Here is a 27,917-nt window from a genome sequence, read left to right on the forward strand (position 1 = left end):
CAGGAAGCGCCGAAGCGGAAAAGGCCCCCGGCTGGAATTCCACCGCCCCCCCCCGCTCCGTACCTAGAATCCTTTATAGGCCTCGGCTCGGCGCAAAGCCCTTGCAGGCCGCGTTGCGCCTGGCGGCCCCAGCGCCGCCTCTTTCCGGAAGGGCATCCTTGCAGGCTGTGCCTGAGTCAGCAGCCCGGGTCCTTCCTCTCTGCTGCGCAGCCCATGTGGGTCCCCCCCCCTTGCACGTGGGAAGCTGGCACCAGAGTTTAAAGGCACCAGGGTCCTCTTGGCTTACAGAGCTGGTTTCTGTAAGGAAGGAAGCAGAAAAAGGCAAGGAAACAGTTTCCGAGTCAGCGGCTGGGTTTGGAGGCCTCTCCCTTGTTTGCACGTGTCGATTCCAAGTTTGTGTATCCAAGGTATTGTTGAGAGCAGCAAGACGGTCCCGAAAAGGGCAGTAATCATAATAATAATTGTCTGGGCAATCGGAATGAGCAGCGGGTGGGAAAACTCCTCTGTGAGAAAAGGTTACAACATTTGGGGATTTTTAGTTTAGGGGTCAGGGTGACGAGTTGAGGTGGGGAGACGTGTCAGAGGTGCTGGAGGATTGGTGCTCTTATGCTTAGGATGAAAAATGCAATCTTGGGATGGATGGTATTTGCTATTCCCCCCACCCCCAGACTGCTGTCTCCATGAAAACTGAAGCCACCCTGCACTGAATCGCTACAATATCTCTTAAAAACTTTACAGGATCTCTAGCTGAAAATGCAGCGCAAGAAAGTGGACAATCGCATCCGGATACTGATCGAGAATGGAGTAGCTGCACGGCACAGGACACTTTTTGTTATCGTAGGGGATCGTAGCAAAGATCAGGTGAAGTGCAGCCCGTGACTTCTTTTCTCTAATGTATATAACCTGCATCCGGGTGCTGTTAATGCGCTTGTGGAAAGTGCTGGCTTCTTATTTGGGAGATTTGTGCAAGCAGTTAAAAGAAAAGCAGTGGCCACATGTGCTTGCTTCGTTCAGCTTGGGATTGCTCATCATAAACCTAAATTGGGGGTGGGGAACCTGCAGCCCTTCAAAAGTTGTTGGATTACAACTCCTGTCATCCCTTACCATTGGCTATGCTGGTTGGGGCTATGGCAGCTGGAGTTCAGCAACATCAGGAGGGCCACTGGATCCCTACCCTTGAGTCACATGGTCATTTTCCAGGGACTTTTTACACTGTGACCCATTTCTACAGAGAAGGTATCTGCAGCAATTTACATTGTTTTTGTTTTGATACCCATCCTTCACCCCCAAGCTCAAAGGGCAATTTAAAAATACAACATTAAAAACAGTGCAAAACTAATTGCATATATCTCCCAAGTGTCAAAGGCCAGGGTAAAGAGCTGTGCCTTCAGCATACAGCAGAAATACAGTGAAGATTTTGGATGCACGTCTGTGGAGAGGGAGTTCCATAACTTAGAGGCTGCCACAGATAATTCCATCTCCTGGGTCACCTACCTCCTGAACTGAGGGACTACCAAGAGGGTCCCCTCTGCTGAGGGTCTGTAGAGAAGGAGAAGCTAAAATCATTGCTGTCTGTGGAAATCTATCTGCATATTGCTGGTTCACTTAGGAAAAATGTCATGAGGTTGTATTTCCATGTGTGCCCACAAATTACTTTTTGAGTTGGAACTTTAACTGTAATAATTGCAGTGTGTCGTTCACCCAGTGAACGATCTGGGATTATTTTATTGATGACAGTTTATATTCCATCCCCATAACTAGTTTTCTCTCGGCAGATTAATAAATAAATGCATTCAAACTATAAACTATAAAGCACGAAACCTATCAAGCTGCAGCATTCTCAAACACAAAAGTCTTGTTGCGTGATCAGACCTTGTTTCTTGCACACATTCCCCACTTAGTGCTACATTGAATTGCACACAGTATCTGTCTTTTCAGTTAAGGTTTCTTTCTTTTTTTAAGTCTCTGTCATGAGTGTCATTTTTATTTTTCCATACCCCATTGTTTTGTAGCACACGGTTATATGTGAAAGTTCTGGCACTTCCCTCGAAAGTGTAGGCAAAACATAAATCTAATTGTATTTCTAAAATCTTCCTGTTTGCTTTCCAGATGCTTTATTTCAGTGTTTTCTTTGTCTGGAGGTAATGATAGGTTTTATTGCCTTACAGGTAGTCATACTTCATCATATGTTGTCTAAAGCAGCTGTAAAGGCTAGACCATCGGTATTATGGTGTTATAAGAAAGAGCTGGGCTTCAGCAGGTAAAAACGTTTGTATGACTTTTCTTTCTTTTTTTAAAAAAATTGCAACTATGTGGTGAGGCTCTAAAGTATTAAATCCTTTAACCTGGTGGGACTTTATTCTGAGTTAATACACAGAGAATTGCATATTTGAGTATGTGATAATTTCCTCACTGAGGACTTCCAATTTAATTTCCTGTATCTTCCCTCCAGCCACCGTAAAAAAAGAATGAGGCAGTTGCAGAAGAAGATTAAAACTGGAATGTTAGATCTGAAACAAGATGACCCGTTTGAGTTGTTCACAGCAGCCACAAACATTCGGTACTGTTACTACAACGAGACACACAAAATTCTTGGAAATACTTTCGGCATGTGCGTCCTCCAGGTAGGAAGATGTTCAATATAGGAGAGTCATTTTCTTCAAGTTGTTTGGGCAGCTTACTTGCTCTTTAACTCTAGGCTTCATCTGCACTATCCATAATGTTCCCTGTAGCATATATCTTTACTCTTGAGTGCAAAATTGTACCAAACATATTTTCCACATTGCATTACTAACAAAAATAATAAAATAATAAAATAAAATGACATTTGATACTTCTGTGAAATAGAAGCCATGCTCAGGATAATATCTCAGCTGAACACAGAAGTGTCCAATTAACCATAGTTTCTCATTTTGGGGGAACCATGAAACTGGTTACCAGCTCTAGAACAAGCCTTCATCTTAAACCGTGCTTTGAAGTTCTGGGTTCAGCTAAAAAAGAAGCTATGATTAATTGCAGACCTCGATTCAGATACACCACAAGGGAGAAGGGACTGCATGCATGAGCAAAAGTCTTGCTTCTATCTCTGCTTATTAAGATATGATCCATCTAAACTGGACCATCATGTAGCAGATAGTTGCCTAACTCCATTTGTACAAGAATAATGAAAGTCCATACCGGTCATGCCTTTCGATAAACAACTCCCAGTAAATAAACTTAAGGAACATTCTGTTTCCTTCTGTATTATAACTCAATTATTCCACCAGCCCCCTAAAAAAAAGCACACAAATCTGCAAAGGCTTTTAAGGGTACATTGTCCTGCAGGGAGAAGAAGGCATTCAAGCCTGCATCGGTTCAAAGTGCTCAAGGGTTGGGAGAGGCTATGTAGCACAGTGGAAGAGTGTGTGCTTTGCATCTCAAAGGTCCTGGGTTCATTCTCTGGCATCTCTAAGCAGGGCTAGGAGAGACCCGTGTCTGAAATCCTGAAGGGTTGCTGCCAGTCAAACTCTTGACAGTATTGAGCAAAACAGACCAGTGGCCTGACTGCTGTAAGACACCTTCCCAAGTTTCCTGTTCCATCTAGTACGTCCATTCTTGGCACTGCACATTTTTTGTAGGCACATTACTGAAGACGGTGGGTAAATTTTCAACATAATCTTTTCCAGGACTTTGAAGCTTTGACGCCCAATTTGCTGGCTCGTACAGTTGAAACCGTGGAAGGCGGCGGTATTGTGGCGATTCTTCTGAGAACAATGAACTCCCTGAAGCAGCTCTACACCATGACCATGGTATGTATGCCTCCTGAGATGTTTTTATCTGCGCTTAACAGAAAATTGGCCTGTTCTCCTATTCGGGACCATGGCTCAGTGGTAGGACCCATGCGTTGCATACGGCAGGTCCCTCGTTTGATTCCTGGCACCTCCAGTTAGAAACAGAAGAGGTTGTATGTAACTGGAAATATTGAGGGCCCAGAGAGGCACTGCCAATCATAGCAGACAGTGCTGGACTGCATGGGAAAGTAGTACAGGCATGTTCTCTTGTGTTCCATTTGAAATGTACAGCTGGACTAGGGGCTTGCAATAATGCCAGCTTAAAAGGAGCTTTTCAGTCCTGCAACCTGTTTTGTAGTGCTGAGATCTGGCTCTGGAATGGGTGAAACATACCACATATTGAATGCAATGAGTGTCCTTTCTGAACACGCGTATCAGAGTCATTAAAGCTGTTTGTTTATTTCTGCACTTAGCTGCTAAGAAAGCGGCAAGCACATGGAGTTTTTCTCGGCGTGGAGATGCAGTTATGGGGAAAGCTTTAGATGCAGAATTTCTAGACATGCAGGTGCTGGAAGCACAAACAACCTGACAGAAAATTAGGCTGGCCTATTCAGTCACACGATTGCAGGCAGCACACTTGCTCATGCACCCTAAGCTATAGAGTGGTCTGGCTGAGGGCTATGTGCTAGTGAGGGCCAGTGTCCATCTCTACTTGGGCCTTTGCTTGGGAATTAGAGAGGTAAACTTGAGAACCTTTTAAAAAGCAGTTGGTAAAATGTGGGCATTGGAAAGGAGCACAGTCTAACAAGACGGTATAATACTTGGCTGTTCTGTGTCTGTGCTTCGTTGAAGTTGTCAGGTTCAAGGCTTTATTCAGGCTTCGTACAAACAACATTTCTTCTCCCCAGGATGTACACTCTCGCTACCGGACAGAAGCACATCAGGATGTGGTCGGCCGATTCAATGAAAGGTAGGCTGCCCAACTATTTTGAGCACAAATACTATCAACCCTTGGAAGGGAAAAGTCTGTTGAGCCTTTGGTTTAGAAGGGATTCCATGTTGGCCCAAGTACTTGTTGCCCTCTAGTGGAAGTTTTAAGGAATATTATGTTCAATTTAAGCATAATGGGGTGGTGAATCTTAGAAGCTCTAGTCCTGTTGCTTAGATTTGTCTTATTGTTTCAGAAGTCTGTATGATTCTAAGTGCATGTTTGTAACTTTAAATGTGAATTCCCCCCACCCCAATTGCATTCATTATTATTGCCCTGTGTCCAAGAGATCATTCATGAAGCTGTGTACAATCTTGACTAGTAGGGAAATGCACAGCAAGGGTGAGGAACTCCTGGCTCACGAGATACCTGTGGACTCCAATTCCCATCAGCCCTTGCCAGCAAGGCCAGTGAACATAGGAGTTGTGGTCCAATAATACATGGAGGGCCACAGGTACCCCACACCTGTTGTGTAGGGTGGCTATGCTCAGACAAGGTCTAATTTTCAATAGCAAAATGTTGGGACATCTATGATTTCTGCTCTGTAGATTCACTTGAAATTTCCCAACAAATGCTCTGCCAACCCCCACATTCGTTTTTTGGAAACTCACCTGTGCAGGAGGTGAAATGCTGTTGAACAAAGTGTATTGTTGCATGTTGGAAATGTGGCTTTGAGTCCCAAGGCTGACTCTTCCCTAAGCTTTGCTGTGAAGTTGGCAGGGCCTGTGTGTTAGCACTGTATTAATGCTGAAGGGAGCTACTATACAGAAGCAGTCTATGCTATCTGGCTTGATGTGCCATCCAGAAACACTATTCTTGGGTCACCTTATCCATCCATGTACATGAGCTGTAGCTCGAGGAATCATTTTGCAGGCGGAGAACCAGTCACGTACAACAGTGACAATGGTGCTGTGTCCTCTGTCTCATTGCACAGGTTCATTCTTTCTCTGGCATCTTGCAAAACCTGCATGGTGGTTGACGATCAGCTTAACATCCTCCCGATCTCTACCCATGTAGCAGACATTGCTGCTATTCCACCCCGGTCTCAGGTAAGTAGTTTAAATTCATATAATTCAGATTTTGACTTCAGATTTTTGGATGTTTAGTTTGGAATAACAGGACTTGCCTTTTCAACTTCTTTTAGGCGCTTGGTAAAATAAATGCATGATTTTTAGGACTTGGTGAAAGGTTCTATTTTGTTTCCTCTTGTTTTCCGACAGGAGAGCCCTCTGTTGCTTCTTGCTCCAAAGGCACAGGGCTTAAAAGCTGTATTTCCAGAAGTACAAATAAAGTTTTTGGAGCCCTGCTTGGAGCAGCAGGTCCTGATAACAATAACAAACAGGCCTTGGAAAAGGAGTGCAGTATTGGAGGGTTCCCCCCCCCCAACCCACTTGCCTTCATCTCTTCATATATATTCAAAGTCAGAATGCTCCTATGCAGCTAATTTGCACACTTGCAGGTGCTCTGAGTTGTATCTCTTTGAGGGACAATCCACCATGTTTGGTTAATGAGCAGTAGGATGCTCATTTCCCCATCAAAACAAATTTGTGCAGGCGAGCTACTTGTGGATTGTGGTGTCTCTTTGCATTCAAGGTAGCAGTCTTTTCTGATTTAGGTGACGCTTCTCTTGCTCACAGGAGGAAAGTCTGAGTCCTCAGGACATGGAGCTGAAGGAACTAAAGGAGAGCCTCCAGGACACCCAGCCCGTCGGAGTGCTCGTGGATGGTTGTAAAACCCTGGATCAGGCAAGTGTGGCTATGAAGCAGGAATAAGGTGATGCAGTTATCTGAGCCCCTCACCCCCATGTGTCCTGTTCATGAAGCTTGGTGAAGCTCAGGATGGTGAGAGGAGCCAGGATATGAGAGGAATGAAAGATATTGCCAGCTGCTGGAGAATCTCCTCCTGCTCTCAGCAGATGGGGTTTTATGCATGAAATTGGTGTCTGATATTAATACAGAAGTACGTTTTGCATCGTCATTATTCAGCTTCTGTATGCCAAAGAACCTTAGATACTTAAGCTACTTTATTGGACCAATTTCTACTTTTTTGTTTAACCCATTCTATGCAGCTTCCATTTGGAATTATTTTTACTTGTCTGCTCTTTTTTTATATAACTATAAGGATGTGTAAGAAATCTTACTGAATGAATAAGTGAATGAACTTGAAATCTTACTAGCATATGCTATTGCTTGCAGCTCTCTAGTTTTGTGGTCTTGCTTTTCTGGCCAAACTGTTCTAATATGCTTCCTTGTTGCTAGGCCAAAGCCGTTTTGAAGTTCATTGAAGCCATTTCTGAGAAGACGCTGAGAAGCACCGTGGCTTTAACAGCTGCCCGAGGTCGTGGTAAATCAGCTGCCTTGGGGTTGGCCATAGCTGGAGCAGTGGCTTTTGGGTAAGTTGCTCTGGGGTGTTTTAAGAATGGGTGTGTGTTTAAAAGGTAAAACATGAAGGTATTTTTGGAGAACTGGACTCTCCACATAAGTCTGAAAAGAACTGATTCAGTAATGATGAATCTACATAGGTAATTGCCCCCTGCTGCCAAGTTATGAGCCATAAATAAAAATTAAAATGGTCCATATGCTCATTTTTGCCACATTTAGCTATAAAATTACTGTCAAACCAATGATTTACTTAGTTAAGGCTGAAATCAGAAATGATTTCAAATATCCTGTGCTCTCAGCCCAGAGGCAGCAATTTAAAAAACACTGCAAAATAACTGATGTAAAAATTTGTAACTTGTTCTTCCTTCAAGAGGCTCCAGGTGATGTTAAATCCACATTCTCTTTTAATAATAATAATAATAATATCTTTATTGTCATTGCCCCCTCTCAGGGACAACGAAATTACTTGACTGCTCCATAAAAACACTAATTAAAACAATACAGTATAGTACAGCAAGGAAGATTAGATGACTTTCAAAGTCCAGGCTTTTGAGTCTGAACATAGCTGAAAATGTAGCTCTTCACTTGTTCATAACTTGCTGTAGCTCTGAAGTGCCATGGTACAGAAACATATTTACCACTCCAGTGAAAACATGACCAAAGACTACTATAGGAGTACTTCAGTACTTGGTTCTGAAGCACATGTGCATGCAATAGGGGAACATTTTTCTTACATCAGGTTTTTGTATTGTTTTGTAAACTCTGCTTTAAACCATCTTCAGTTCCAGTTTCTCTAAAAGCTGGGTCATGTTATAACAAGATTTCTTTTAAAAAGCTGATAAATTATTTTGCCGCTTTTACGACATGCCAAATTATTTATATTACTGTTTCAACAATAATAAAAGATTGTAAAGTTCATTTCTGTCATGTTTTTCTTTTTCTTTCTTTTTTTGCAGCTATTCCAACATTTTTGTCACATCTCCCAGCCCAGATAACCTTCACACCCTGTTTGAATTTGTATTTAAAGGCTTTGATGCTCTGCAGTATCAGGTAATATGAGCAGATATTGACTGGTTCCACAGAGTGCCTTTGTGTACATTGCACACGGTTATCCTCCTGAATTTCTTCCCCCTGCCTGTTACAACTGCCTGTGTATAACCCACACAATTCCAGAGAGTTCTCTGACTCTCAGGAGCTGCTTTTAGGCTGTGCAGATTTCTGCAGCGGCAATGGGAATACAAGAAACCTGTTCCATTAGTGGTGTTCTGGTCATGTTTTTTCTAGATTCAGTTCCTTATTTTTGTATTTATTTCCCATAGGCTTATATCCTGCCCTTCCTTCCAGTGGGTTGCAAGCCTGGCTGACAATACAAATTGCAATAATAACAGTTAAAGCCATACTGAAAATGTCAAATGCAACCAATGGAATAAAACAACAGCAGAACCATCAGTGGGTAGAGGGAAAATTCTTACACCCTAAGGGTCTGGCGGAATAATGTTTTTGTGGGGTTTTTTTACAAAGCATGGGGTTACCAAATATGTGGAACAATTTTAGATAATTATAGCTTCAGATGACCTTTGAAACCAAACTAGCTCTGAAGGGTTGGTTTTTTTTGTACAAGCTAGGTTGCATTTTCTTTGGTGTTCCTAATGTGGTTTATGTCTGTCGTTTTCAGGAACACTTGGATTATGAGATCATTCAGTCTCTCAACCCTGAATTTAGCAAAGCAGTCGTCAGAGTGAATGTGTTCAAAGAGCATAGGCAGACTATCCAGGTAGATTTATCCTTGATAGAAGCTTTCTTCGGTTTTCCTTCAGGCATGTGTAGACACAATTACTTGTTCCTGGCACTCTTCAAATGCTATAACTTCTTTGCAAAAGGCTGCTTAACTCCTAGTCAGACTGGTTTACCAAAGCAAGTCTTCAGCACCGTGTTTTCAGAAGACATGATGTATTGTGCTGCACCCAATGCCAGGCCCTCAGGCCTAGGGGTTGGATGTGGCGCCCAGACCCCTCTTTCTGGCCCTTGGAATTCTCCTCAAGCCCCACTCCTCACTGCCCCTGCTTTGCACTGTGCTTAGTGTTTTTGCTTAGCTGAAATGTGTCCCTGAGCCTATTGCTTGCCTGGATAGGAAAGTATAGGAACAAGGAAAATGTGCATTAATAGCTCTGCCCAGCACTGGCCTGTGGCCTCCAGAAGGCTGCTCTCTCCCTCATTTAATCCCCACAACAATCTTGTGAGTTAGGTTAGTCTGAGAGGGAGTGACTGGCCAAAGGTGAGCTTCATGGCTGTGGGGGGGATTTGAACCCTGGTCTCCCAGGTCCAAGAACAACTCTCTTAACCACTACACTACACCCACTCACTCTCAATTTTGCATGTGACCTGATGGTCCAGGCCCAAGGGCACATCTTTTTTCTTTTTCTCTGCAAAGGTGGCCACAATTTCCACTGTGGTCCTTAATGCTAAAATACTTGCTTATCTATGTGAAGAATGGTAAGGTAAAGGTAAAGGGACCCCTGACCATTAGGTCCAGTCGTGACCGACTCTGGGGTTGCGGCGCTCATCTCACTTTATTGGCCGAGGGAGCCGGCGTACAGCTTCCGGGTCATGTGGCCAGCATGACTAAGCCACTTCTGGCGAACCAGAGCAGCGCACGGAAACGCCATTTACCTTCCCACGGGAGCGGTACCTATTTATATACTTGCACTTTGACGTGCTTCCGAACTGCTAGGTTGGCAGGAGCAGGGACCGAGCAACGGGAACTCACCCCGTCACGGGGATTCGAACCGCCAACCTTCTGATCAGCAAGTCCTAGGCTCTGTGGTTTAACCCACAGGGCCACCCACATCCCGTGAAGAACAGTAGGGTGCAGGAAATAATAATGTACAACATAGATACACTATGCTACACGTTCCTGAAGCCACTTGGTTAGTTTTGCAGCACAGGCAAGATCTGTACCTGGGACGTTTAGCCCTTGCACATACACTGGGCTCTCTTTCTGCCTCTCCCTCCCTCTCTTCCTCTAAAGTATGCTAGCTCTGGTGTCCAGGTGATGTAAGTTTAATTGTGAGGTCTTTCATCCGTTGCTTAGAACATCTGCTTATACTTCCTCACAATTAGACTGTGCCTATATTCTAAAGGCGTTGTCTGTTTCTGTTAGCTCAAAGTCCCCCCTTTAAATCTTTTTCCTGCTCTGTGGAATTATATTGCATTAATAAACAACATCAAAAATCTTAAGGAAAACTAGGTGATTGATCTTCAAATGGAGCTAAGTCTTCTTTGGTGATCACTTGTAGCCAAGTAAGATTGTCTTCCATGAGTATGGTCTGAACAGTGTGTCTGTACGTGACTGTGGAGGCCAATTCCAGAATTCTGGAGGCCAGTTCTGGAGCTAAGTGTGAGTTAAAGAAATAATTTATATTTGTTGTGGATTCCTTTCTGATTGGTTGAACGCTCAGGAGAGAATGGTCATTTACTTAGAAGTAGTAGTAGTAGTAATAATAATAATTATAAAAATTAATTTTATTCTCATTTCTTGGCAAGTATATCCACCCTGCTGATGCTGTGAAACTGGGGCAAGCTGAGCTGGTGGTGATTGATGAAGCTGCTGCTATCCCGCTCCCACTGGTGAAAAACCTGTTAGGCCCTTACCTGGTCTTCATGGCTTCTACAATCAATGGGTAAGTTCTTCATTCTAGCTCACTTGCCTTAAATCTCACTAATCTGTCATGGTGCGTGGAAGTCTTCCCTTGATACTACAGGAATCAAGAGCTTTACTTGTTTTGTGTCTCTCTTTTCACTCGACTGCTTTGTCTGTTTGTTTTTAATAGGTATGAGGGTACTGGCCGTTCCCTCTCCCTGAAGCTGATCCAGCAGTTACGGCAACAGAGTGCACAAGCACAGGCCAGTATGACAGCAGAGAACAAGGCGACGACAACGCTGAAACTGTCCTCAGGTATAGTCATTCCACAGAGCTGAGAAACCCCAGGCTGCATAATGTGACCTCCGTGTTGCGGAAGTACAGCATCTACATTTCTCAGATATGTGCCAAAGAGTGGCTCTTGACGCAGGAGAAATCCCCCCCACCCCCCAAGAACTGCAGGAAATGGATGCAAGAGCTTTGTGCTGCTGTCACCATTAGGTGTCTTGGACCTGAAAATGTGCTGAATCGAAAAAATTCAAGACGACTTCTTGGCTTTTAGTTCATTTTTAGTGTCTGGGTTGTGGACAGCTTTTCCTGACAGGCTGCGTACTTGTTTTGCCTCCAGGCAGTGGACCAAACAGTAGGTTCCAAGCATCATCTACCTGACATGGAGAGCTGACAGTGCGGCAGTGTGAGAAGCTGTTATTGGGCAGCGTTAAGAGGGCTTTCAGGGCTTGTGAGGAGGACACAACCTGTTGACGCATTCTTGGGAGTTTAATGTGAAAACACTTCCCATTTGGGGCTTTTGGAGCCGACGGTGGTTAATTTCTGGATTCAACCCTTAATTTTTAAATTTGTTTTGTACACTGCTCAGTTTTCTTTGTGACATACAGTTCTGTGTTTATATCACATTTTAGGTATTAGGAGATTTGATTGAAAATTGTTCTCTGTTGTTTTTTATGTAAACATAAACCACTTAGCAGTTTTTATTTCATTAAGTAGTGTAAAATGTATAGAAATAGAAATAATTCTTTGGACAATCAGCTAAGGCAGCTTTCCCCAACCTGTTGCCCTCCAAATGGAAGGCACCAGTTTAGGAAACACTGGGGGTGTAAGAGTTTTGTTCTTCCCTATCTCCTTTGTTTTGGTTTTTTTATGGATATGAATTGTCCATGGACTTAAATTTTTCACTTTTGCCCTTTTGTGTCTTTCTCTCTCTCCAGCTCGCTCGCTGCATGAAGTTTCCCTCCAGGAATCCATTAGGTATGCCCCGGGAGATCCAGTCGAAAAGTGGCTGAACGACTTGCTGTGTTTGGATTGCCTCAACATCACAAGGATTATATCTGGCTGCCCACTGCCCGAAACCTGTGACCTGTATCCTTGCTGCTGGAGATTATTCTCATGCCGTGTGTGGCCTTTAGCAGACCCACAGGGAGTAAGAGAGATGGAAAATTCACAGGAATTCAGTATCAAGCTCTGTTGATCGTTACACCAGGGCAAACCTTTCAGCTTGCCAGATGGAATGATCGTCTCTCTCCTCCTGCTGCATAGTGTTCCCAGGAAATTACTCCCTTCCCAGGTCCTTCCTAGAGTGAGACACAGCTGAGATGGTCCTTAACCCATGGCACTCAGATACTACGTGAACAGGGACACCCTCTTCTGCTATCACCGAGCATCAGAGACTTTTCTTCAAAGGCTGATGGCGCTGTACGTGGCTTCTCACTACAAGGTTGGTGGCACTGTTCCTGTTGCCAGCTTCGGCTGGAGATTGGGGGACCTTTGACCTTCCTTGCTGAGCTGTGGTTGGACAAAAATCATAAGTGCTTTTCCCCGTGGTTCTTTTTCTTTCTGATTCCTTCAGTTCCCCTCTTTCCTTCGGGCCATCTCTGTCACTGTTCTGGGCAGACTCGCAACCCTTCACAACAGTGAGAGAGGGGAGTGTTGGGGGCTGGCGTAAGGAGAGACATGGCAAAAGTCACCCCCGCTGCCCTGCCAACAGGAGTGATCCCTCAGCTGAATGCCACTTGAGAAGCTCCTGCTGGTTGGAGCAAGATCAGTATTTGCAGTTGGATGGAAGAAAATAAAATCTATTCTTATATACACTCTTATATACTATATACACTCTGCTGTATCAAAATGACCCTAACCTAGACAGCATCTTAAAAAGCAGAGACATCATCTTGCCAACAAAGGTTCGTATAGTTAAAGCCATGGTTTTCCCAGTAGTGATGTATGGAAGTGAGAGCTGGACCATAAAGAAGGCTGATTGCCGAAGAATTGATGCTTTTGAATTATGGTGCTGGAGGAGACTCTTGAGAGTCCCGTGGACTGCAAGAAGATCAAACCTTAAGGAAATCAGCCCTGAGTGCTCACTGGAAGGACAGATCGTGAAGCTGAGGCTCCAATACTTTGGCCCCCTCATGAGAAGAGAAGACTCCCTGGAAAAGACCCTGATGTTGGGAAAGATGGAGGGCAGAAGGAGAAGGGGATGACAGAGGACGAGATGGTTGGACAGTGTTGTCGAAGCTACCAACATGAGTTTGACCAAACTGTGTGAGGCAGGGGAAGACAGAAGTGCCTGGCGTGCTCTGGTCCATGGGGTCATGAAGAGTCGGACACAACTAAATGCCTAAACAGCAACAACAACATAACTTGGCATTTTAAAAAATCAGTTTGATGCCGATGGCCTTCATTGCTTCAAAGAGAGTTCTCTCTGCAAAAAACCCTCCAAAAACTCATAATGCAGATAAATCAGACGCAGTGAAATAGTTGCTCATCAGATGAGAAACAAATATAATTGTTTGTGTATGTTTGGAGAACTAATTCTGTGACTCAACGGTTGTCTTTCCAGAACTCTCCCAATGACCTCCAGATGCTTTCAGATGCTCCTGCCCATCACCTCTTCTGCCTTCTGCCACCTGTTGCACCTACCCAGAATTCTTTGCCAGAAGTGCTTGCTGTCGTTCAGGTAAGAGAGGGCGCAGAGGGCTGGGCGCAGACTAAATTGGCTTTGCTATTGAAATCAATGGGACTTGCTGTAAATGGAACTAACAGAGCAATCCTAACCCCCAGCCGGGGACCAGCAGGGCAGAGTGGAGGGCCAGATTGACAGCTGCGTCACAAGCCCTGCTGCTTGTGTTGGCTAGGGCAGTATTGTGTCAGGGGGAGGGGAGGAGCAGTTTCCTTTTCGTTGTGCCACCTCCCAGCTGGTGCAGCTGAGAGACAAAAGAATTGGATCACTTTGGGACTCAAAGAGTTTGATGGACCCGTCCCAAACACCCCATTTGGGTGCTTTCTGCTGGCTAGCTCTGGTTGAAGAATTGCCGGTGGTACCTTCCTGCCCCCCAGGGTGAAGTGTGGAGTCTCTGCCCCGGTGGAGTCTCCCAACCAGCCACACTCCTCTTCATGGGCAGCAGAGAGCAGCAGAGGGGCAACGTCACACCCTCCTAAGCTCTCTCATCAACATCAGGGTGAGTGTTTGGATTGCACCCAGAGCTTAGACTGGATCCAACCCGAAGCCTTTTGTGTTTAAAGAGCTCTGATTAATTTGCCCAGAAAGCAAGCTGTGGAAAATCGGGTATCTGATAAAGGCTGCAAATCCTACAGCAGAGAGCTAACCTTTTCATCATTGACTCCTAGGGGAAATTACTGTATTTCACCACCCCCCCCCCCATGTATAAGACAACCATTTATGGATTAAATTGCCCTAGTCTGTTGAGTACTGTACTTTAGTCAGGCACTAAATCCCATGTCTCCTTTATTCTCCCCACTTTTGGCAGGTATGTTTGGAGGGAGAGATCGCCCGTCAGTCTATTATGAACAGTCTGTCTAGGGGGAAGAAAGCATCGGGAGATCTCATTCCATGGAGCGTCTCAGAGCAGGTAACTGATCAGCTTCTCAGTTGCATCTCAGGTGTTTTGCACTTTCATGTATTCTTATTCTTCAATTCCATTTGATGATTGCTTCATTTCTTCTAAATTTTTATTTCTAGTTCCAAGATCCTGACTTTGGTAGTCTGTCTGGTGGGAGAGTTGTTCGCATTGCAGTCCATCCTGATTATCAAGGGGTAATGGAATTTATTCTTCTGTTGCTAGCATTTGAAAGAAATCCTGCAAATACCATTTTTGGGGGATCTTATTCTTTTCCTGCTTCAGAAGCCTAGAGGCAGGAAAAAGCAGGGTTTTTAGCAAACTGCTTCCTTAAGACCCATTAGTTTGGGCCTTATATCTCCCACTGCCCAGCCTTCTTTGGGCAGGATATAAATTTAAAGCAAAAACAATATGTATGAAATGTGTATTCTGGTGTTTGTGTGTGTTGGCAACTTTTTATAACTAATAATCATCTGTGGTTGCAGAGTGATGCTGACCTGGTCATGTAAATCAGGGAGGAGGAATCTGTGGTCCTCCAGATGGTGTTAGACTCCAGCCCCTGCCAGCATGGCCCAATGGTTAGGGATGATGGAAATTGTAGTCTATGAACATCTGAAGGGGCCACATGTTCTTCATCCCAACGTGAAATGAGCTTGATGCTTAATGTCTGAAATGCTGAGCTTCCTGAAGGAGCCAGGTTGTAAGAGCTTTCTCTTTCTCGAATGTGCATCCTTTCTTTCAAAATCCTTTTCTTCCCAGATGGGTTATGGCAGCCGAGCTCTGCGTTTGCTGCAGATGTACTATGAAGGCAAGTTTCCTTGTTTGGAAGAAAAAGTGACTCAGAAGCCAAGAGAAATTGCTACCGTGAGCAGTGAGGTAGGAAGGCTAGCTCAGCCAGTAGAGCATGAGACTCATAATCTGAAGGTTGTGGGTTTGTTCCCCACCTTAGGCAAAAGATTTCTGCATTGCAAGGGGTTGGACTAGGTGACCCTCTTGGTCCCTTCCAACTCTATGATTCTATGACATTCTACAAAGGCTTCTGTTGAGATTTGCTTTTCAGAGGTCCACATGGGGATTGCATTTTGCTTATACCTCTTCGGACTGCTTTCTACTGAACAAGCAAATTTCAAAACATGTTTTTGGCCACTCATCTCCTTGCTAAGTGATCTTCTGGGTTTTTTTTGTTTTGTTTTGTTTTAGGCGGTCAGTTTATTAGAAGAAGCTGTGATGCCTCGGAAGGATTTGCCGCCTCTGCTTCTCAAACTGAGCGAGAGGCAAGCTGAGAATCTGGACTATCTTGGTGTGTCCTACGGTTTGACACCAAGGCTGCTCAAGTAAGCATTTGGATGCATTTGTATCTGTTGAAACTTTGAAAGCCGTCTGAACCTTTGAAGTGCTTTTGCCTGTTGCAAAGCTTAGCAGAGTATAGCAGAGTACTGCAGCGCTTGTTGAGCAACTCTTGAGATTGCCCAGGCAGGACGAAGAGCAGGAACCAAACAGATCACTAGTAACTTGATTCTTGTTGTTTTATTATTTACAGCAGCAAACATACAAGTCTATCTACAAGTTACTATTTACAACACGACTTCTTCGCTCTCAGCAACTCCTCAGCACTAACCACACCACACTAACACTCACTCACACCAGTGTTATAGGTCATGCTTATATAAGGGACCTCAGCTAATCACCGGTTTGTTGCTGAGTCTCCTTATCTCTAGGCAGATTCCTTTCATGCTCTGTCTTCCCACTCTGTGGAGACTCTAATTGCTAACTTGCAAAGCTGCATTCAAACCATGGATTCCAACATTATCCTCTGCTGGGAGAGGTTAAGAGATGCCAGTGCCATTGTGATACCAGGTATACACAGGATTCCATCAGAGGCTTCTGGCCACAATGGGCTGTTTTCTGTTTTCACTGTTGGAGGCAGTATAGCTCTGGGTACCAGTTGCTGGAGATCACAAGTGGGCTTTGCTACATTCAGGTCCTCCTTAGGGGTATGCCATAGGTATCTGGCTGGCCACTAGGAGAAGAGGGTGCCGGATGAGCCTTTGACCCGATCCAACAGGGCTTTTCTTAACAACTATACTGAAGTCGGGTATCGGTGTGTTTTGCAAGGCATGAAATCTTAGTGGTTCAGACCAAGTGCATTTTCTAACCTCGGGGTGCTTTGCCTGTTTTGGATTGTTCAAGGTACAATCTGGTAAAATTTGCGCACAGCAGAACATGTCTCTCGGGTTCTTTAGCTGCGATTCCTGAATTGCAGGCAGTTGGACTTAGACGACTCTTGGGGTCCCTTCCAGCTCTATAATTCTAGGGTTCCAAGTCTTATTGACATGAAGGGAGCAGTACAAGAACATTGTTCTGCATCAATGTGCAGTTTCTGGTTACTTCAGTTAGCTTCTTCCATACACCTGGATACTATACTTAGGACTGTGCTGAAATATTCTCCAGTGCATAGATCAAAACAACTTATTTTCATGACTATTTGGGGGGGGGGTGTTGATTTGATCTAACCGGTGCCAGAGCAAGGGTTCCCCTCCTTCACCCCCCATGTGCCCCCTGCACCTCACCCCAATCTGCTCTGGAGGGCCATGTTCTGGAGGGCCAGAACAGCAAGCGATGGGGTGGGGTGGGGAGCAGAGGGGATATAATTATTTCTGTCAAGTAAAAATGCTTGCACTGAATGGCACAATATTGAATTGCACCCACAGATTATCCAAATATTTCGCTTTTTCAGTGGCACTGGCCACTGCTTCTCCAGTGCCATTTCCCCTTTCACCCTCTTTTTGTTGCTGCTTCCTTACTAAATTACTCACAAGAAATGTGGCGAGGTCACAGGGCCATGGACTGCATCACATTCGATGGTGTCAGTGAGAGCAACTAAGAGTGAGGGCAAGGGAAAGAAGAAATAAATGGAGATGGTTGCAAGAAGTGGTGGAAAAAGTGGAAAGGTTTGGTGTCTTTTGGTCACAAATGCCTGGGGAAAATAGTATGTAGCTTTGACTCAGCCCTAAATATAAATAAATATTGAGCCATATTGTGCAGTTATTTTGTGTTTTGTAGACTATCAGCATACGATCAGCATTCTCTTGACAGGCTATAAGTAAGTTTTTGTTTCTCTCTTCTACCAGGTTTTGGAAACGAGCTGGATTTGTACCAGTTTATCTGAGGCAGACTCCTGTAAGTTTCATTTCATTGCCCAAGAACCCAGTAGTACTGGAATGTTTTTTGGTTCTGATGATCCCTTTAAGGAAAACAAAGATTATATTGCTATGGCAATGTGATAGCTTTTTTATAATTTTATTTTTTATTTTGACAAAGTAATAATAATAAATAAACAAGAATAAAAATATGCACCCCACCCCTGAGACCATTCCATTGTAACTATTCAACCTTCCAAAATTTCAACACCTCTTGCGATGGTTTGACCCCCTTTCCAGTACAAATTCCACAAACACCTTCCATATCTCCTCAAAATCATTTCTCCTGCATATTCCCCATCTTACCTTAACAGCACATGCTAATTTATCATTAATAGCTACATTTCACACCTCTTTATACCATTCCATTCCATTTTATATCCACCTTGCCCCTTCCACTTCCTAGCTTTAATAACTTGTACAGCTGTCTATAAATTTGTGAGCAAGTCCTTCATAGTCTGTGAATCTTCCACCCCATCATAAATTGATAATGATGGGCTTTTGGTCAGCTTTAACCCAGTGATTTCTGTTATTTCTAGTTTTTTTATTATTAAGCTGTAGTTTATTCTATACAAAAATGTTTGGTGTATATTTATTGAACAATTAGCTAGGCATTAATTAATTGGTTTGACAGCCTTACTATAAATCCAGTGAGTGGCATTGGTTTACCTAGGGTGGGGTTTGTTTCCATAAATCAGGTGTTCAGTTTTAAAATGGTTTCCTTTTGATCGCTTCAGTGACTCGTTCTTCGTAGTCATCAGGCATACACAGTGAAATAATAGTTAATAAGTTTTCATTTTTCACCAATAATGTTCCTGAAGTTTGGAATTCCATAGTCTTCTACTATACCAGACTGGGCAACTTGTAATGCTCACCTTCAGTCTGAAGTGAGCGTTCTGACCCTATAGTTCTCCTCCAGTTATTAGCAGTTATTGCTGTTGACTATCTTGTGTGTTTTCTGATAGACTTGTTTATTTTCTGCTGCTGTTTATTGTTGAAAAGACTCAACGGCTCATAAAACGTTGCAGCTACAAGCAATACCTTTATTTTCCAGAATGATCTGACTGGGGAGCATTCATGTATCATGCTGAAGACCTTGAATGAAGAGGAAGAGAGTGAGCAGGAGAACTGGCTAAGTGCCTTCTGGAAAGGTGACTAGTATGAATGATGTTTCAGGGCTGTTTTGAGCTGCCATTTTAGGGTTGGATGGTAAATTCACCGCCACATTGCTATGGGGTGGGGAGTGGGGTTCCTCTGCATAAAAAGTAGCCATCAACTTTAGCTGCAGTGGTGGTTTTGACCCCACAGTTTCATGTGGAGTGTTGGTGGTCAAGTCCCCTTAAAAGGATTTGATAATCCCCCACTGCAAATTACTGTTAATCAGCCTTTAGTATGATCAGTTACACATGAAGTAGTAAACCAGGTTTTGTTTCCATTTGTCCTGCAGATTTCAGGAGGAGGTTTCTCTCCCTTTTGTCATATCAGTTCAGCACGTTCTCTCCTTCACTAGCTTTGAACATTTTGCAAAACAGGAATATCAGGCAGCCACCTCAACCCCGTAAGTAAATGTCTGCAAAGCTCCCTGGAGGGCATTTTGTGAAACTAAAGCAGGGGTCAGCAAACTTTTTCAGCAGGAGGGGGAAAAAATAATAATGAATTCCTATGCCCCACCAATAACCCGGAGATGCATTTTAAATAAAAGCACACTTTCTACTCATGTAAAAAAACGCTGATTCCCGGACTGCCCATGGGCCGGATTTAGAAGGTGATTGGGCTGGATCCGGCCTCCAGGCCTTAGTTTGCCTACCCATGTACTAAAGAGTACTAAAGCAAATCCCAGGGGAAAAAATATGCAGCACATTAAAAAATAAAAAGGTATTCAATAAATATACACAGTACTCTGCTTTCTCTGGTCCAAGAGCAGTCTGTTCCTTATGGACAGCTTGTTGCATTTCCATGCTGAGAAAGGGGATCCTTTACGAAAGACATCAGAGGGGCTATCCCCGTCTTACAAACGCTGCTCTGCTTCCTGTTCTTAACACCTAGATAGCAAGTGTAATTTATCTCTGTCTTGTTTTTTTCCCTTCTTGCCACTCCATTCAAAATTTAATTCATGGTTTGCTAAGCAATCAGTCGTAAAGAATTAGAAGCTGTTTTTATCCCTTATGACCTGAAGAGGCTGGAGATGTACTCAAGGAACATGGTGGACTATCACTTGATTATGGACATGATTCCAGCTATTTCTAAGATGTACTTTCTCAACCAGCTTGGAGATATGACCCTTTCTGCTACTCAGTCTGTAAGTATCATGTGTTTAGCTAGCGTCTTGTTAATGCAAGTCCTCTCATTTGATGGCCAGCCTCCGAGCTATCTGTGTGTGTGTGTGTGTGAGAGAGAGAGAGAGAGAGAGAGAGAGAGAGATTTTGTGACCTTGACCTTTCCCCCCGGAACTCAGTGGCATGCTTGGGTTTTCCAGTTGTCCTCTTAACCTGAAACTCACCAGGACAAGATCCACAAAGCAGTTGTCTTGGAACTACATCAGGTGCCCTTGAACCCTAATTTAGAGCCCAACTTCTGAACCAAACAGTAACTGAATTAAGGTACTTGCTCAAGATAATTCATGCAGGTTGATTGCAGCACCCCTTATCTGAAGACCTCTCTAACCTATTTGTGGGGTCATTTGTGGCTCATATAGGCCATCAACAGTCAGTGGAAGAATGCAGAACGTAATGCAGGCATTGGGAATTGATTCCATTTTTTAAAAGCCTCTGGCAGTTTGCCAGTGATGCTTTGTAGCCTACCTGCATCTGAGACACTGTGTGTGAAATTAGTGGAGCAAATGAATGCCTTATGTTTTGTTGCCACTGAACTTGGCAAGGGGCAGTAGACAGTGTTGCGGGAGCAAAACAGAGGAAAAGGAAAGGCTAAGGGAAGAAAATGAGAAAATCTGGCATAGGTAAATAGTGCAGATCTTGCATGAGATAAAACAAAAATGGGGGGTAACAGAAAAGGGGTGCAGATCTTTGTTGTTGCATATTGAGGAGAGCATAAATGATGTATTTTGTGCACAGAGGAAAGAGAGCACACTTAATAGTGGAGAAGATGTGGTCTGTGGTGTCTGGGGGACTTTGCAGTTTGTTTTTGGGTGGTTCACTTTGCAAAGAGAGAAGAAGGGGATTGGCAAGGAATGCGTTAAAAATGAGTACGGAGTTAAAATGGTAGCAAAATGCTACTCTACCATTGATGTGATGTGATCTTCCTGGACTAATAAAAATGTAATGCGGCCCTTTGAGTTTTGTGCACCTAAGGACAGGAAATTGCTGAACAATAATAATAATAATGACATGATGGGGTTCTGACAAAGGCCAGACTTTCCCTTCTGTTGAATCAAAACCAGGAAACTCACTTTTCTTCCAGGCTCTTCTTCTTGGGATTGGTCTCCAGCACAAATCTGTGGATCAGCTGGAGAAAGAGATAGAGCTGCCTAGTGGCCAATTGATGGGCCTCTTCAACAGGTCTATCCGCAAGGTGGTTCAGGTAAATGTGGTTTTTGTGAGTGTTGCATTTGGGAGGATTACCTGTATGGTGGAACGCTGTTGGTGTCCAGATCCAATAGTATAGGATCTAAACTTAAATGTATAAAAATAACTTCAATATGTTTTGCTTTGAACAACTCCCCCTTGTATCATAGGCTGTCTTAGGTTGGTTCTTCAGATGTGGGTAAATGTTTTTGAGGCTCAAACTCTGTATGATGCTCAGCTGTGTGTACATCTCCCTTGTTTTCTTTTTTTAATAAATGAGAAGCAGCCAAGATTTAGCAAAGTGGGTGGGTCGGGGGGACTGCTCAACTCTTTCTATTCCTGTTGGTTTTCTACCCTTGAGTATTTCACTCATTATTTCAAGATGTGTGCGTGATGTCAGGGAAAAGTTGCACTTGACTGACCATTGCGTACTGTTTGAACATGGTGCAGAGCAGAATTTAGTTTTGCCAGTTGGTTATGCAAAATAATCTTGTATTTCTACTATATAAGGGGCCATTGCATGGATGGTCATTAGTAACTTCTAGGGAACCAATGGTACCACCAATCAAATGTATCAAGCGTTTCCTCCTTAACCAATGAGCGATAACCCTGATGGTACTTTTTCTCTCCTAGCTGTTCAACACTATCCTGGAAAAGGCTGTGGAAGAGCAGATGGCAGTAACCAAAGACGTTGTAATGGAGCCAACTCTGAAATCCTTAAATGAGGATTTGGTAATTTGTGTTTTCATATTGAGATTCTAAATACTAGTGCTATGTATGTAGAGGTTTCTACTACCACCCCTTCATGCCAGTGCAATATTTCTTCAATCCACACTTCTATGGATGATTATTTTGCCAATGGCTATGAGCCCTGATAGCTAAACAAAACCTCCATGTACAAAAGCAGTCATCGTTGAATATTAGACATTGAGGTCAAACAGCCGTTTTGACTGCTGGGGATGGTGGTAGCTGTGACCCTCTAGGTCAGGGGTCAGCAAACGTTTTCAGCAGGGGGCTGGTCCACTGCCCCTCAGACCTTGTGGAGGACTGGACTATATTTTGGAGAAAAAAGAACGAATTCCTATGCCCCATTTTACATAAAAGATGCATTTTAAATAAAAGGACACATTCTACTCATGTAAAAACACCAGGCAGGCCCCACAAATAACCCAGAGGGGCATTTTAAATAAAAGGACACATTCTACTCATATAAAAACGCAGACTGTCCGCAGGCTGGATTTAGAAGGCGGTTGGGCTGGATATGGCCCCTGGGCCTTAGTTTGCCTACCTGTTCTCTAGGTTTTGTTGGACTGCAAGTTCCACATCCGTGAACTAGTGGGTACTTTTGTCTGGTCTTGCAAGCACTGTTTCTTTTATTTATTAAATTTCTAAATTTCATCTAAAGATCACAGAAAGTTTACAATATAAAGTGGTTTATGCTACAGCTGTAGCTTAGTTTTCGAACAGCCTAGTACTCAAACATTTTGTCTCCTGAACAACCGAAACCCGGAAGTGACTCTTCCGGTTTTCGAACGTTCTTTCGGAAGCCAAATGTCTGACAGGGCTTCCGCACCTTCAGATTGGCTGCAGGAACTTCCTGCAACCAATCAGAAGCTGTGCTTTGGTTTTTGAACGTTTTGGAAGTCGAACGGATTGCGCTCAATTTCCAAGGTACTGTATTACCTTTTGAAGAAACCTTGCCAATAGCTTGCACATTTTCCTATCTCAGTTTTTATAACTGGCGGTTCATAACACGAATACCTGGTGTTAATCATATTATGGTGACACAATCTTCCTTGGAATTATCACTACTTCATTTAAAATTCCAAAATGTCACATTGGGCAATGCTTTCATTAGAACTACCCAAAATGTCACAAAATAATGGCAAGCTTTAAAGTTCTCTGGAACTCTTCCTCAAGCAATATGTTATGCAAAGCCACAGTTGAGAGGACATGGGGAGAAATATAAAAAATACAGAAGTACAAAGAAAGGGCTGGATGTTGTAGCCATTACAGTAGATGAGCTTTTAGATTTGGTTCCATTGTGGAATTTGCAGATGGGATAATTCTGTCCTAGGTGCCAAAGGTATCAGGTTACAAATCTAGGATTGTGGGGCAGAGAAGCAATGGCTAGTCAGCCTTTTTTGTTGTGTGTTTGGCTTCAGAACTGTATATTTTTTCATAACCCTATTCAGCATCCTTTTTTTTCCAATGCAGGAAGAAGCAGCAAAAGAATTTCAGGAAAAACACAAGCAAGATGTTGGGAAGTTGAAAGATCTGGACTTTTCACAGTAAGCCTTCGTAATTTGCAGTAAATAAATCCACAGTCTCCAGGAAAGGAATCAAGGGGTCTAAGCTAATTCACCATGTCATCTAAATAGCCCAAGGATGCTACAGGGAAAATATAGTCTTGCTTTGGTTTCATGTATAAATGGCCACCCATTCATACTATCCATTGTGTTGGCTAAGGCAGATGTGGACATGATAATACGGATCACATTGCTTTGTTTAGGAACCAAATGACTCCATAAAGCTAGCCTGATGGGTCTTAAGCAGTTCAGAAGAGCTTTTGCCATTTTCCCAATGTCACTTGGTCACTTCCCCACAAGCTACAGGGGAATATGCTCAAAGCCCTGTGACCTCTTTATGGAAGTTGATGGCGACAGGGAGCCATCTTGTCTTACGTGTGGATGGGATCTTAGGCCTTTCAAAATAGGTTTGCCAAAACTCATGTGGCCTTCTGAGTCACAGGCCTGCAGTTCCAGAATTTTCTCACTGATGCCCTTACCAGGCCAGGCATCCTCCAAATGTTTTCCCCCTCCCAGGAAGACACAACTGAATTTTTATTGTCTTCCAGCTGTGGTGTAACTCTTGTGGCTTTTTCATGAGATTGCTGTCAGTTTCTGAAAGTCTTGCGAACAGGGTTTGAATATCAAGAGCCTAAAATTAATTTCTGTGATCCCTTCTCCAAAGGCTGCTGAAGTTTTTAAGAAAACACCCCAAAAACATTCACCTATCTGACCTTGCTTTTAATCTGCTTTTAAGGTCCATTAGGTATAGAGTGATCAACCAATCTGAATACTTAAGTTCTTCACAAATTGCTTAGTCTCTACCATATTTCTTCTAGGATGTGGATGCAATGCTAACTTAGGTATCAAACTATGGTTAGAGGAAGGGGCTGCAGGATTGGGTCCCATCAGCCCTATCTGCCTGCCACCTCCTCTGGGCTGATTTTAACTTTGACCATACTAATAAAGATGGGAGGTTTTTAGTAGTTGTTTGGATGGTGATAGCATTTGAGTCATTTGAAGGGCGGGTTCAGATGTCCATTTTTATTTTTATTTTACTTTCGACTTGCACACACTCTTTCAGCTGAATGTGCCTGATCATGTTCTTTCTTGTCGTTAACCAATGCCTGCATGACCACTAGCATTGCTGCAAAATAAACCAGGATTTTCTGATCAAGTGTCCTCCATTTTAAATCTAAAAAAAACACACAATTCTTCTCACTTAGGTACGTTATCCGAGGAGATGATGAAGAATGGAACGAAGTGTTAACCAAAGCAGGACAGAATGCTTCCATTGTCAGCCTCAAAAGGTAGTGACACACGCTTCTCAAAGGGTTGACAATACTGGGGAAATGAAGGATTAAATGAAGAAGAGAAAAGTTTCTATCTCAATACATTCTCTTCCATTCCTAACGAACGAGAAGAAGGAATCAGAGAAAGTCTCCCTTGTACGGGTGCTACACAATATTGGGGCCACCACTGAGTGTGCCCTGTTTCACAAAGTCAGTCGCATCGGGTGCTGGGATGGAATATAGAGCAGGGTCTTAGAAGATGGCTTGAGCCAAGTAGAGTAGCTTCTTAGTGGAGAAGGCAGTCCTCAAGTTCCCTTTATGAATCTTTTTATTTTGGAGAAGATCAGTTTGGCTCTGCATTAGACCTCCGGGTATAGGGCAGTACAGTGGTACCTCGGGTTACATACGCTTCAGGTTACAGACCCCGCTAACCCAGAAATAGTACCTCGGGTTAAGAACTTTGCTTCAGGATGAGAACAGAAATCATGCTGCAGCGGCATGGTAGCAGCAGGAGGCCCCATTAGCTAAAGTGGTCTTCAGGTTAAGAACAGTTTCAGGTTAAGAACGGACCTCCAGAACGAATTAAGTACTTAACCCGAGGTACCACTGTATATAAATTCAATAAATGAAACAAACTCCTAAATCTTCAGAAGCCAAAATATTTAACTTTCAATCTCAAGAAATGTTAATTTAAGGAAGCTCATGGAAGAAAAGCTTCCCATGCTGTCTCCTGCCTGTGCATTGTCCTGCATTACTCCGAAGCTCCCACCCGCTAGGTGCCCCTTCACAAAGCCTGGGGGGATGTGCAGGACGCTGTAAGGAAAAGGAAGGGATGGACAACTTTCCTAAGTTAATGTAACTTGGTATAAAAAATTATCTCCACCAGAGCTATCTTCTAAAGTGGTTTTTTCTTCCTGCCCATTCTATTATGGAGAGATGATACTAGGGCTTAATGTATTTCACTATGCCATAAGTATTGCCTATTGAATACTGAAATAGGTGTATTCCAGTTGCATTTAGAAAAAGATTGTTTCTAGGCCATATTGTTGTTAAAGAAATGAAAGTGTTTGAAAAATGCCTGTTTTGCATCTCAGCACATGGGAAGGTCTATGACATCAAGTGGTTAGACTCTCAAGCTTTAAGTCAAGGTCTTAGTGCCCTGCATAGCTCCTTCCTCATCTCAATGTCTGCCGTAAGCAGAATAAATCATGTAAACAAGCAAATATAGTCAAACTTGCTTAAATCAGAGACCACTTTGTAGAGGTTGCATCCATGAACAGAAGGATTTATTCTGATTATTGAAATGACTCGGAATCCAGCAGAGGTTATCTACTAGAGGAATGGAAGGTGGTTTTTCCTTCCCTTACTACCACTTTTCACACCACCCCCAAGTGAATTCACCCCCCTGCCTGGTGATCTTCCTGCAGAAGATGGGAGAAAACAAAGCTATATTATGTTTTTTTAGCTCAAAGTGCATAATACCCACAAGCATTTTTGTGACCATTGTGTTATGTTTTTCTCAGTGACAAGAAGAGAAAATCAGAAGCAATCACAATAGGATCGAAACCAGAGAAGAAATTTAAAAAGAAAACTCCAAAGCAGAAGTGGAAGAAATGATCTCAAACTCTGGGACATGGAGCTCTTGTTTTGTGGGAACCTGAAAAGCAAATCACTGTAGGCCACAAAGAAACCATACATCGAAGTGGGAAGACATGAAGGTTTTTCCTCCCCTTCATATAGGGGCAGCCTGAAGCTAAACAGTTCAGAATATCTTTTTTATATGATTGCTGCCAGCTCAGCATTTGTGTTATGCTAAAAGAACTGTAGAGCAGTAAACTGGATTGTTACCAGGAATTATGACTCTTTACAGTTTAGCCTTAAAAAGCCTCTGTTTTGTGTGCCTCGGAGACCTATAAACATCTTTCCCTTCTCTTTACTATTTGTTTCCTTAATAGCAATTTTGGAGAGAGGCCTGGGCCTCAGTGCTGCGCGTTATTTTTAATTGAAAGCTGGTATTTTTTTTAGAAGCGTCAGTACAATGAGCTTGTAAAAACACTCTGTGGGATTTTGAAACTGTGGAGTTGCATTGAGGTGTCTGCTGTATATTATGCCTTTTGATAAAAAGGGAAGAATCAGCAGCCTGAGCACTGCCTTCACCTTTGCACCCTGGGTTCTGTGGTTAATTCTAGACATTGGTTTCTCCTAGCCAGACCATCTACTGGTATTTAGAAAAACAGAGAATGTGGCAGGGAATCCTGTCCTTTGAAAAGCATCTTCCCTGCTTTTCAGCACTCTTACTCTTACTTGATATCATGTCCCACAGGGCATTGATTAAGGAATGGCAATAGTGTCGGTGGGTGGTCCCAGTGCTGAGGCTTTTTTTGGGAGGGTGGGACTGACTGAATCCATCTGGATTCAATTTCTTGACCATCAAGAAGAGCTTGTACCACAAACACCTTATTGGGTCTTCAAACAACACATATGTAGTAGGTTGCGTAATATAGGACTGTGTCTTCTGCAGCGATATTATTTGAAACAGAGTATGATGCTGCCCAGAACATCCAGTTTTCTTCTTTCTCTCTCTCCTCCCGCCAGAAAAAAAAAGTTTCTGGTCCTTACGACTGAGGATAAGCTGGATAATGTCTCGGCAGTATCTGGTAAAATATCAAAAGTGGGAAGAAAAGTTGTGATGGTCTGTGGTGTGGCTTAACTGATATCCATGGCAGCCCTCCTATCCTCTGCTTACTACAGCCTCTATAGTTTTTCCCTTCCTGGCACTTATTTAAAATGTAAATAAATAAAACGCCAGAAATGCAAGGTCTTGGAAGCGAGAGAAATATGCAAAATAAAGAGATGAATTAAGCTGGCTTGATCTTTGTACCTTCCTTTCTGCCACTCTGCAGGTCAGGGGAATGCAGTTTGAGGATCCCAGGGTCTGTGTTTTTGTTGGCCAATGCCGCAGGAG

General features: G+C 43.2%; 1 protein-coding gene across 4 annotated transcripts; it reads left to right on the forward strand.

Annotated features, from left to right (window-relative positions):
- Positions 1-27,819, forward strand: NAT10 (N-acetyltransferase 10). Of its 4 annotated transcripts, XR_014544992.1 has the most exons (31): positions 1-407; positions 739-861; positions 2,169-2,260; positions 2,453-2,624; positions 3,666-3,788; positions 4,679-4,740; positions 5,693-5,807; positions 6,396-6,503; positions 7,017-7,150; positions 8,096-8,189; positions 8,815-8,913; positions 10,683-10,819; positions 10,970-11,094; positions 12,006-12,156; positions 12,415-12,511; positions 13,634-13,750; positions 14,562-14,663; positions 14,774-14,848; positions 15,411-15,527; positions 15,852-15,985; positions 17,783-17,831; positions 18,906-19,002; positions 19,299-19,409; positions 19,978-20,150; positions 21,269-21,388; positions 22,006-22,104; positions 23,590-23,663; positions 24,887-24,970; positions 26,476-27,305; positions 27,440-27,492; positions 27,604-27,819. XR_014544992.1 is itself a non-coding variant. In XM_083601839.1 (29 exons), exons 2-29 carry the CDS (start codon positions 754-756, stop codon positions 26,567-26,569), a joined length of 3,063 nt encoding a protein of 1,020 aa, XP_083457965.1. In that variant the 5' UTR covers positions 1-407; positions 739-753; the 3' UTR covers positions 26,570-27,819. The 4 variants fall into 4 exon arrangements, 1 of the variants encoding a protein (XP_083457965.1); XR_014544990.1 differs by having other exon boundaries at positions 26,476-27,492; XR_014544991.1 differs by having other exon boundaries at positions 27,440-27,819.
- Positions 27,820-27,917: the final 98 nt, after the last annotated feature.

This window comes from Podarcis filfolensis, assembly GCF_964270895.1.
Source record: "Podarcis filfolensis genome assembly, chromosome: 1".
NCBI lineage: Eukaryota > Metazoa > Chordata > Lepidosauria > Squamata > Lacertidae > Podarcis > Podarcis filfolensis.